The 11343-nt window shown below is 59.5% G+C and overlaps 2 protein-coding genes across 3 annotated transcripts in view; both read right to left on the bottom strand.

The window, feature by feature from the left end:
* Positions 1 to 1275: 1275 nt before the first annotated feature.
* On the bottom strand, positions 1276 to 4197 carry CTRL (chymotrypsin like). Of its 2 annotated transcripts, XM_026856889.1 has the most exons (7): positions 3517 to 4197; positions 3253 to 3356; positions 2933 to 3012; positions 2584 to 2665; positions 2300 to 2480; positions 1737 to 1870; positions 1276 to 1551 (listed from the first exon to the last, which is right to left on the bottom strand). In XM_026856889.1, the coding sequence occupies exons 1-7, from the start codon at positions 3566 to 3568 to the stop codon at positions 1390 to 1392; spliced, it is 795 nt and encodes a 264-aa protein (XP_026712690.1). In that variant the 5' UTR covers positions 3569 to 4197; the 3' UTR covers positions 1276 to 1389. The 2 variants fall into 2 exon arrangements, with proteins under 2 accessions (XP_026712690.1, XP_026712689.1); XM_026856888.1 differs by having other exon boundaries at positions 3253 to 4197.
* Positions 4198 to 4309: 112 nt separating this feature from the next.
* Positions 4310 to 11343, bottom strand: part of EXOC3L1 (exocyst complex component 3 like 1) — a 10095-nt gene continuing 3061 nt past the window's right edge. Inside the window, exons 4-13 of the mRNA XM_026856886.1 lie at positions 10507 to 11167; positions 10202 to 10319; positions 9883 to 10008; positions 9680 to 9780; positions 8673 to 8783; positions 8400 to 8529; positions 7238 to 7360; positions 6765 to 6920; positions 6229 to 6353; positions 4310 to 5717 (exon numbers count right to left, since the gene is read on the bottom strand). Of these exons, the coding sequence (XP_026712687.1) occupies positions 5531 to 5717; positions 6229 to 6353; positions 6765 to 6920; positions 7238 to 7360; positions 8400 to 8529; positions 8673 to 8783; positions 9680 to 9780; positions 9883 to 10008; positions 10202 to 10319; positions 10507 to 11167 (1838 nt within the window). The 3' untranslated portion in view covers positions 4310 to 5530. The remainder of the gene's footprint in view (positions 5718 to 6228; positions 6354 to 6764; positions 6921 to 7237; positions 7361 to 8399; positions 8530 to 8672; positions 8784 to 9679; positions 9781 to 9882; positions 10009 to 10201; positions 10320 to 10506; positions 11168 to 11343) is intronic.

Raw genomic sequence — 11343 nt, 5'->3', positions numbered from 1 at the left:
GTGGGGGGTGGGGGGGTGCTGTGGCTCACACAGCAAAGGTTTTGTATCACATTCATGTCACTGGTAAAGAAAAAAAACAAACCCATGCCTCAGTTGGGACAGTCGGATCCTGCTTCTCTCCACACTGTCCTTGTGACCAGCTTTATTTGGAGCTGCCAGAAACCAGGTTTTAATTCACTGAGCATGTGTGAACACAAGACATGTATTTTGCACCTGCCACTGTCTCAGGAACCTGTTTGAGTGAAAACACCACTTTCTTCTGAAAACCTGTCACCTGGCCTTGAATTTTGTTTTCAGCTTCAGATTTTCCTTTGGGTTGGCCTTGAGTTACCCACTCTGTTACCTGGCAGATCTGCACATGTGAAGCAGCGTGCTTTTCTCCAGCTGCCCCTTTCCACCTTCCCAAAGAGCTGGAGCTGCCTTTGGCATTTCTCCCTTTCATGTGTGTTTGCAGGCTGTTACACAAGTTACAGTTGTAGGCAGGGATCTTTTTAGATCCCGTGCAGCCATCAGCACTCACCCTCCATCGCAAGCCAAGAAGCACTTGCCTGTGCTGAGCCCAGGGAGCTCCACAGTCCCTTTCCTGGAGGAGCTGGGTTGGTGGCGAGGCCATTCCAGGTAACATCACAGAATCATCTCGGCTGGAAATGACCTTGAAACTCCTCCAGTCCAACCATGAACCTCAACTCCACCAGATCGCTCAGCACTGGGTCAACCCGACTCTTCAACCCCTCCAGGGATGGGGACTCCCCCCTGCCCTGGGCAGCCCATTCCAACGCCCAACAGCCCCTTCTGCACAGAAATCCTTCCTCAGAGCCAGTCTGACCCTGCCCTGGGCAGCTTGAGGCCATTCCCTCTTGTCCTGGCGCTGGTTCCTTGGTTCAAGAGACTCATCCCCCCTCTCTGCACCCTCCTGTCAGGGAGCTGTAGAGGGCCAGGAGGTCTCCTGTCAGCCTCCTCTTCTCCAGACTAAACATCACCCACCCTCAAGGCTATGGAGGTCTCTGGGTTGGTGCCAGGCTGTAATCCGTGTGCTTGACCCCCCCGAGCAGCCCTTGATCCGCAGCCAGCCCTGCTCCCCCGCTGCCTGTGCATCGTGTCCTGCCCAGCACCTCCCCAGCACCTTCCCAGCTGGGCACCAAGCTCCAGCTCTGGGAAGTGCTGGGGCTCAGGAGAGGAGCACCCAACCACGGGCTTGGGCCCCACACACCTTCCACCCCGGCCTGCTGCGCGAGAGGAGGGGAGCCAGAGGCAGTGCTTGGCACAAACAAATGTTGATGCTTTATTAGGAGGTGAGGTGCCTTGCTTCCAGCTCGGCCCCTTGCTGGCTCTGCTGAGCTCCCCGTGCCGGGAGCAGCGCCCAGCAAAGGGATCCCTCTGGCACTGTCTCTAACCCTGAGCAACAATGTAGTCGATCCAGTTTCTGAACAGGCTGACACGGGTGTAGATGGCCGGCGTGCGGACGTTACAGTTGCTGTTTCCGAAGGAGACGATCCCGATCAAGGTCCAGACGTTCCCGTTCTGGTACACCAGAGGGCCGCCAGAGTCACCCTGGGGAGAAGACAACCTCCTGCTTCATGGTTCCGACACATGCTCCAGAGTGGTCCCTGCCACCTGGTCCCCTGCTCACACCCGGGTGCTGCTATAGGTTAAATTTTTGGCTCCACAGAGGCAAGACCCTGTGTCCTCCTCCTCCGCCTCCCTCCCCGCGGTGCAGCGGGAGCTCAGCTCCTTACCTGGCAGGAGGAGGCGCCGACCCCGCCAGCGCAGAGCATGGAGTTGGTGATGCGGTTGCCCCAGTACTGCATGCACTGGCTCGAGGAGATCAAGGGCAGCGTTACCTGCTGCAGGCGTGTTGCCAAGGCTTGAGCTAGGGGAACGAAGCACCATTAAATCACCCTGGTGCTGGCGGGTCTCCTGGGGCCTTTGGGAGCACACAGGCACCCTGGGCAAGCTCCCAAACACACGGGTGCTGCCCTGCAAAGCACCTGGCCCCTCCATGCCAGTGTGCCCCGTCTTCCCAGGTGGGATCGTCTTGTGCAAGCTTGTGCCCATGCACACTCATCCCTGGGGCTGCACGCATCCACCTCCTGAGCTCACACCCATGCCTGTGCTTGCATCAGCACACACCTGTGCACACTTGTATGTGCCCAGACAGGGCTACTCAACCACCTGACTCCCCCCTGCCCTGTCCCATGCACACAAGGTGTTACCCCCAGGGGCATGCCCAGCCCCTGTGGACCCCCCCAGGAGGGATGGCAGCCACAAGCAGCCCTGCACGAGGCTGTGGCGTACGTACAGTTGGGGTTGGTGCGTCCCCAGCCCGTGGTGACACACTGGAGGTTGTTGGGCAGCACCAGGTTGGCGGGGGGCAGGCAGACAGGGGACACGCTGGGTCCCAGCTGTGCAGGTGAGGAGAGCCTCAGCAGGGTGATGTCACTGTTGAAGGTGTTGGGGTTCCAGTTGGGGTTCGTGATAGCCTGCCGAGAGACACCATAGTGCTTCATTGCTGCCCTGCAGGAGCAGCTGCAGTGCAGAGCTGCAGTTCTGTCCCCGGACTGCAGCCACATCAGCCCAGCTCACCCTGGACACGGTCTTCACTTGAGTGGTCTCTGTGTTGTAGTTGAGATTATATTCCCCGAGGACGACGACGTGGGAGTACGGGCTGCGAGAGGGAAAGAGAGTCAGGGGGGTGCACGGCAACCAGCACCCGGGGCTGGGAGCAGCACCAGGGGCTGCCCGGGCACGATGGGCTCTGTGCCCAAGGGAAGCCACTGTGAGGATAGCCGGGCAGGGAGCCCCGGGCTGCCCGCTTCCTCAGGTGCTGGTTTTTGGGGCTGTCTCAAATGCTGCTTGGTGGTGCCCAGCGTGCCCCGAGCGCCTGCCCTGGCTGGGTGGCACTGCCATGGGCTGGCCAGGCATCACTCCTCACTTGAAATTGCAGTGGGCAGCCGTGACGACCCAGTTCTCGTTGATCAAGGAGCCACCGCAGAAGTGGGATCCTGAGCGGGTCTGGGGAGGAAAAAGGGAGGAAGAGCTGGGGCTGGGCAGGCTGAGAGACACCCCACCCCCCCCACCCCCCCAAAAGGACAGGCAGAGGGTGTTGTGGCTCCCCTTAGTGCCTGCCCACCTCCCAGCCACAGCACCCTCTTGCCGTGCCGTGCCGCTGCAGTGCTGAGGGCACCAGTGCTGCTGGAAAGCGGGATGGTGCTGGGGAGCAGGATGGTGCTGGGGAGCGGGACGGTGCCGTACCTGCAGGGAGACCTGCCAAGGCCATGAGCCGGGCACCGCGTTCTGCCCATTGACGATCCTCTCGCTGTAGTACACCGAGGGGCTGATGGCAGGCACCCCGCAGCCTGCGGGAGAGGCAAAGGGGCACAAGGGTGACCCCAAAAGCTCCAGGCTCACACTAAGGGGCTGCCTGAGCCAGTGCGGGTGGCTCAGTGTCACCATCCCCAGGGTGCCTCGGTCCTGCTGCACCCCGAGGACGTCCCCATGCCTGCAGGCAGCGCTTACCTGAGACAGCGGTGGCAAGGGCCAGACAGGCAACTGCCCACAGAAACGCCATCCTGGCAGGACAGGACCGTGTCCCCAGGGCCACGAGCTTTATAGCAGCTGGGAGCCATGTGGCTGGTAGCCAGGCAGGGCAGGTCCCCCTTCTGCTTTCTGCCAGCTGCAGGCAGCAGCACCGGGCCAAACCTGGCACCTACCTGGTCCCACACAAGTGGGGACATGGGAACATGCTGCTGAAAGGCACCCTGGGGTGCCTGGGCTATCGCTGTAATGAGTTCTGTCAGTTCTTACTACAGCCTGTGGAGCTGGAGAGGAGAGCACTGCAGGGCTGTGATGGGGTGCACGGGGTCTGCTTGTGGGCACACAGCTGGGGTAGCAGTGGGGCTGGATGTGCTGGGATGGGTGCCAGTGCCTGGGGTGTCGGCAGTCACCCCGTCCCCAGGCCTGTTTCAGATCTGTTGGCACCAGAGATGTTTTCCCATGAGGCCGTGACAGCCCCACCTGGGACAGCAGAGGGCCCAGCTGGCCGTTCCCAGGGCTCAGGGCCACCCCTTGAACCCCAGCCCCGGCACAAGTGAGCCAGTCCCAGAGCCAGTGAGGCAGGTGGGGAGGGCAGACGCCTTCCCAGGCAGGCCGGGAGCTGTGGCCAGCATGGCAAGCTGGGCAAGCACAGTGTGAGCCCCAGGCAGGACAGTGGGCACCTCCCTGAGCTGAGGTTGAGTCCCACACTGCTGCAGCTGCAGGAATAGTACAGTCATCTCCATCCTGGGGTGTACGTAGTGTCTCCATCATCCCCCATGTCCCCAGGTGATGATCATGGTGTGGCAGTGCATGTAGGGAGCCATCCCTGGGGTGATGCTGTGCATGAGGATCAATCCCCCCCTCTCTGTGTCACCCATGTGCCCCAATCCATTCCCTGACTCACTGGGGAGCAGAGCCTGGATGCTGGTGAGTGATGGCAGAGCCTTTATTTCTGGCAGTGGGCAGGGACAGCAGGATCCAGCCCGCCACGAGGCAGGAAGCATGGCAGAGTGTGGAGTGCGGCAGGGGCTGGCTGTAAGGATGCAGGCAGAGACAGGCTTTGCTCCTGGTCTTCACGTGGCACCTGGGGAGGAGATGACCAAGTGCTGGACAGCAGCAAAGGAGGAGGAAGAGCCTCCAGAGCGGTGCTGACCATCGTGGAGGAACCCTGGGACAGGAGGATGTCACACGTCAGACACAACCATGTGCTCTGAGAGGTTTGGCCTCCAGTCCTGTCTTGGATGCTGACAAAGAGTTTGGCCAGGAGTCGGGCAGGTCAGCAGGAAGTTGGAGCTGCCTCTTCCCCCCAGCCAGGACAGGGCTGACGGCGCCACCCAGGGTTACGAGGCCCCCTGGTGCCATTCTCCTCTGCAGCCGTGAGACACGGTGAGCTGCCTGACCCGCTCTCCGTGCTCTGTGCAGCGCCGCGGCTGGTGGAGAAGCAGTATCAGACCTCTGGGCTGAGCCAAAACAGAGGAAGTGTTCCCATGGCTAAAATCCTCCTGCAAGGCTGGTTCTAGCAAGGCTCCGATCTGCCTTGGAGCTGGAGTGGTAACAGACTCCATGGCTGGGACACGCTGGCTCAGCGGGCTGTCTGGAGACTCGGGGAAACCCAAATATCTCTGCAGCCCCACGGAGACATGGGACTGACTCACCCCAGCTGCAGACTCCTGTCCTCTGACCTGCAGCTCCTCTTTCTTCTTCAGGCTATTAATAGGCCAGAGAGGAGCAGCCCTCAATTACTGCCTCAGCAGGGGCAGCTAAATAGCTACGGGTTGATTTTCTCCTGACCTGGGTCTTCCAGGACTGATGCTCATAAGGGACAGTTGGCTCAGTGAGGCAAGCCCAGAGGAGGATGGCACGTATCCAGAGTGCCCCCAACACAGGGCAAGGTGCCGCGTGCAGGGGATGCCACATGCCACCTCCATTCTCCCCACGCACAGCCTTGGAGATGTCCCGCGTGGTCTGTACGCCCGTGGGGCCGTGGGGCGCTGCGTCAGGCACACTTGCCCTTGCGAAGGCAGAGGGGCAGCTCTGACGGGGGGACCAGGATGGTGCTGAAGATGGGCCGGTAGCTCTCAGGCAGGACCTGGGGGTGCTGTGTCATCATGTCCAGCACCATGTGCCGCACCTCCTTGGAGACGTCGCCCCGGAGATCCAGCAGGGTGGAGATGTGCTCATCACTGGGCAGAGAGCGAGAGGTGAGTCTGGGTGCTGCTGGCCCATGGCAACATCCACAGTGCTCATGTCCTGCCTGCAAACCCCCCACGATATGGAGAAGCTGACCTCAGGCCAGGGGAGAGCTACTACTTTGCCTCAAACAAACTTTAAAATTTGTTGGAAAAAAAACCTGACAGACTTTGTGAATTTGGTTTTGATATTTCATGGGTTTCCGCTGATTCTGACATTTCCTATTTGGTGGTTTGTGATTTCTCACACTTTGTTTGGTCACCAAACACAGATGGGTGAATGCCACAGCAGAACTGCTTTCTCCTTTACATTTTTGCCCTTGGGACTTTGTGAGAACCCCTCAAACCTGGAGCAGGGGAAAGGAAACCTCAGGGAGGAGGAGGAAAAAGCCCAGGTTTCTGCCTGCTCTGCAGCATAACCTTACGGGGTCCAGCTCCAGCCTGGCTCCCCTGGGCAGACTCACACCTACATCATGTCATGGGAGAGCCAAGCTGGGCTTCTTACCTAACATCAGGGTACTTGGTGACGAAGCCCAGCACCTCCAGGCTGAGTAGTGTCGGGTCTTTGAGGCAGATCAGCTCCCGCAGGGCAAAAACGGCCTCCAGGCTCTGCTGGCTCCGGTCCAGGCCCTGGGAAGCAGAGTGGCCACGTTTGAGACCGGGAGGAGGCCACCGTGGTGGCTGGTGAGCTGCAGCCCAGTCCTCAGTGCCCACGTGGAGACCTTGTGGTGGTGTCTCCCCACTAGCGTGTCCTCCGGGGCAAGATAAGGCTGTGCAGCCTTGCTGACCTGCGCTGCACAGGGTGAGCAGTCCCACGAGTCCCTAATCCAGCCAGTTCCTGCTGTCTTGGCCTCACAACTGCCCAAGTGTAACAGCCCTGTCTTGTTTGTGGGCTGATAAACCCACCACGTCTGCTGTGGGCTGGAGGGGAGCAGGAGGGTGATGGAGGTGAGCGATGAGCTCCTCGCACCCTCCTCGCTGTGTGATACTCCCCTCCTGTGGCCCAGCCCTGGCTCCCCACTGCACCTGGGCGCCTCTCACCAGGCCACAGAAGAGCTCCCGGAGCTGCGTGGCATCCTGCAGTAGGCGGTCGCAGAGCTGGCCCCGCTCCTCCTTGCTCTTGCACACCATCTTCTTCTGCATGAGTGCCCGTAGATACTGGCTCGCCACCAGGAACTCACTCTCCGTCAGCAGGAGCTGGGCAGGGAGAGCTGTTAGCACTGGGCATCGCCTGGGTGTTGGACCCCATTGCCCAGGGAAAGGCAGAAGGGAAAGGGGCTGGATACAACACCAAGCTGTGGGGACAACCTGCTGGGAAGCCCCCTGGTCAGAGGGATAGAGAAAGTAGCTGAATTTGAGGGAAACCCTGCATGATGTCATCCTCTGGAGGATACAGGCTCTCCAGCAAACCCAGCAGCAACTGCACCCTGCATCCCAGTACGACACCCAGCTGCCCAACCTCCCTGCCCTGCAGACAAAGCAGACATTTGAAGGACACCCCGCAGCAACTGTACCGTGAAGACAGGTTTCCTGACGCGGGAGAAGTCCTTTGCATACTTGTCAATCACTTCACACATGCTGCTGACAAGCTGGGTCCCCGAGAGCCACTTGCGGGAAGGCAGCTGCAGGCAGAGGGGCTGAAAGGAGCAGAGGAGCAGCGTAGGGTGCCCAGCCCAGCTGCAGGGTGGCACAACATCCCGCAGCCCCTGCCTGCCTGCTGCCTGCCAGCACAGCCACTCTACCTTGCAACACCCCCGAGGACCCGCTGCCAGCCAAAAGTCAACATAAATATAGAAGAGTGGTCTAAATTAGGAACTTACGGAAATACACTGACTGGGGTTGCCCCTCCCTAACACCCAGAGCGCCACGTTTCGGGACTTTATCTGGGTTGCGATGCCCCGTTGTGGGCAGCACCTGAGGTCTGGGCAGCAAGCTGCTCCTTGCACACTTGCTTTTGGCCTGTCCTGCTGTGATTTTATTTTTAATTTTCACTCCACTTCCCTTGCGTAGACATAACATGGTTTTGGCTGAGGGCTTTGACCTCCTCCTCCTCTGCTGTCCTTGCCTGTCTTCCTGCCTGCAGGCACACATTCCTTCTGTGTCTCTGCTGGGGCCATGGCAGTCTCCAAGCTGCCTGTGAGCATTTCACCCTTTAGCTGCTTCTTTGTTTTTATGGCATTCAAGCCCTAAATAGCAATGCTGTTAATTATTCCAGATTTTTGGACCAGACTCCAGGAAAGCTAAATTTGACTACACTGGCAGGAAATGACTCGGGCAGTCACACATGGGCTTGCATCCTCCACACAGATATTGACTCTCTCCTGTTGGTTTTCTGCCATGAAACAGCCATAAAAAGGAGCGTGAGGCAGCTGGGGCGAGGGGGGGATGTGGCTCCTGGGCTTAGTTGGTAAATGGTTTGGGGCCACAAGCCATCTGCCCCAGCAATACAGGGCAGTGCTGGCTGGTGACAGACATCAGGTGAGCCACAGACGGTTTATCAAGGTCTGGGAGCCAGGCTGGCTGAGGTGGCTGCATGATGATAGCAGGCCATGGGGTGCATGGCACGGGTCCTAGGAGGGACTAAACCAGTGCCTGGGGGTGTAGCAGTAGGGCTGTTCTTGCCGGTGCTGGGTTTGTTGCAGCTCTGCCAGTCTCAGGGGCTGTGGACAAATGTACCTGCAGGTCCAGGAGCAGCTCCTCCAGCAGCAGCTGGCAGGCTTTCTTCTGCATCCTGTCTAGAGCAGCCCGGAGGGATGCGGGGACTTCTCTGTGGGCCATGTTGGGGTGCAGGGAGGAGATGGAGGAGCTAGGAGAGACAGAAGAAGAGAGGGGACAGGTAGCCTAGGAATCATGGTGGAGACACCGGTGCTGCAGGGGGATGGGGAGGACATGGCTTCCTTGTGGGTGGTGGGGTTGCTACAAGAGCTGCAAGGTGCTGGTGCACATTACCTGAGAGCCAGGTTGTTGTTGAGCATGGCCAGCAGGTAAGAGACATAGTACTTGGGTATGGTACGGTCCTTCTGGTGCTCCTTCCCGCACCGCATGAGGGCTTCCCGCAGACTGCAACACAGCGAGTCAGTCACCATGGGTGGGTAGAGCTCCAGACACCTCACCACAAGGACTTGGAGCTGCTCCAGGGGACACATGGACCTCCTGCAACTCTCCCAGCTCATAGAATCACAGAATCATCTTGGTTGGAAAAGCCCTTGAAGCTCGTCCAGTCCAACCATGAACCTCACCCTGACCATTCCCAACTCCACCAGATCCCTCAGCGCTGGCTCAGCCCGACTCTTCAACCCCTCCAGGGATGGGGACTCCCCCCCTGCCCTGGGCAGCCCATTCCAACGCCCAACAACCCCTTCTGCACAGAAATCCTTCCTCAGAGCCAGCCTGACCCTGCCCTGGGCAGCTTGAGGCCATTCCCTCGGGGCCTGGCGCTGGTTCCTTGGCTCAAGAGACTCATCCCCCCTCTCTGCACCCTCCTGTCAGGGAGCTGTAGAGGGCCAGGAGGTCTCCTGTCAGCCTCCTCTTCTCCAAACTAACCCCCCCCGGTTCCCTCAGCCACTCCCCATCAGACCTGTGCTCCAGACCCTGCACCAGCTCCGTTGCCCTTCTCTGGACACGCCTGAATAATTCTGTGAGCTCACTTGGCCCTTTCCAGGTCCTGCCATTGGGTTGGAGAGTGACAGGTTGCTGGGCAGGGTGGGACAGTGGGACTCACTGTGGACCCCTCGGGAAAGCAGGGCTCAGTGCTATGGGAGAGGCACCTAGGGCAGCAAGCCCTGGGAGCTGGTGGCCCCAAGGCTGAAACAGTAGCCCTATGGGTGGACGGGCTGCTGAGCCTTCCGAGAGGTGGCAGGGTTTGCCACAGCAGATCTCCACCATCAGCCTGTGGTGGTTGGCCATGGGACCCAGGGTCAGTGAGGATGGGCAGGGGTGTGAGGGGCTCCACTGACCGGCCCAGAAATGCTTCGAGCTCTTCCAAGGCCATGTTGTAGATTTTCTGCTGCAGAGAGTCTGTGATCAAGGAGGCTACCTGGATATTCTCATTCAGCATCTGCAGAGGGAGAAAGGAGTGGAGGTGAGTCAGTGAGAGGCTGCAAGCCACAGCCCCGTTTCTGGGGGCTCTCAGCATGGCCGTGCCCCAGCTACCACCCACCTGCATGACAATGACGGGCAGGGCTGACTGGAAGAAGCCCTGATGGTCTGTTTCAGGTTCCTCTTCCCTGAACCACTCCTTGAACTCCACCTCCAAGGTCCTCTGCATCCACTCGAGTACACTAGCCTGCGGGATGGACACCCACCACAGTCGGCCCAAGAAGTTGGATACCAACTCCCTTGAGACCCAGCACATGACACAGCAGTGAGTCCTGGGCCTCGTCCCACAGGCTCATGGTCTCCTCTTGCTGTCAGAGCAGATGCTGGCTCAGTGGTGGTCACTGGGTCCCTGTACCCCTTTGACCGTCCTGCTTGCTCACCTTGACTTTCACCACGTATTTCCTCTCTGTCTGATCCACGAGCTCGGGGGACATCAAGGGACCCAGAGCAGAAACATCCACTTCTGGGTGAAGGTCAGGGTGACCCATCATCTCTGAGCTGGAGGGCAGAGGTGGGACAGGGCTGGGAAGATCTGTGTTTTCTAGCAGTTCCTACCTCTCCTTCTGCCCCCCCCTGTGGTCATCCCCAGGCAGCTGGAGCCGCTCTCCCAACCCACTCGTATGCTGGTGGACAATCCTGTTCTCCACAATCTCCCCTGCCTGGTTGGTGGTAGGTGGGTGCTGACCTGTGGTACACACGAAGCGTCCACTCGAGGAGAAGGAAAAGTGCCTGTTTGTCCAGATCCTCTCGGAGGATGTCCTGGAGGTGGCTGGTGAGGGCCTGGTGGTAGGTGGCAGTGCAGACGCTGAGGATGTTGTAGTGAGCTGGGACACACTGGACCATCAGGTCCTTCACCACACGCAGCTCAGACACGATGTCCTTCTGCAGTGCTGCCAGGTGCCTGGCCAGCCCTGGCCCCTCAGGGTCCATGCAGTCAGCATGAAAGTGGGCTCCTGTGATGGTGTCCTGGAGAACGTGGTAAAACTTCTGCCTCCAGCCCTTTGGGCGGCCAGGGGGCAGGAAGGTGGCCTCCAGGAGCAGCGTATCGTCTATTTTCTCTTCCCGCTCGATGATTCTTACAGCAGTGACGAAGAGAACTGGGTCCTCACGCACCAGCCGCAGGCTGCTGCCCACGATGTCCCACAGCTGCTTGGCCAGGCTCTCATTGAGCTCCTGCAGGCCACCGAAGTAGGACAGCACAGTTGCTTGGGCACTGGAGAGCCCACGGAGGTGCAGCTGGGAGAGGATGTCGTCGCGGAGGTGCTCCATCATCATGAGCTCTGCGTGGGCCTCCAGGAGGTGCTGCTCACGGAGCAGCTGCAGGGTATGGGAAAAAACCTCGTGGACTGTGGGAGAGGGAGAAAGGAGTGGAGGTGAGTCAGTGAGAGGCTGCAAGCCACAGCCCCGTTTCTGGGGGCTCTCAGCATGGCCGTGCCCCAGCTACCACCCACCTGCATGACAATGACGGGCAGGGCTGACTGGAAGAAGCCCTGATGGTCTGTTTCCTGTCTCTTATACACAT

This window comes from Athene cunicularia, assembly GCF_003259725.1.
Source record: "Athene cunicularia isolate RWA chromosome 11 unlocalized genomic scaffold, athCun1 chr11_part1, whole genome shotgun sequence".
Taxonomy (NCBI): domain Eukaryota; kingdom Metazoa; phylum Chordata; class Aves; order Strigiformes; family Strigidae; genus Athene; species Athene cunicularia.
This window is presented reverse-complemented; position numbering and strand designations above follow the sequence as displayed.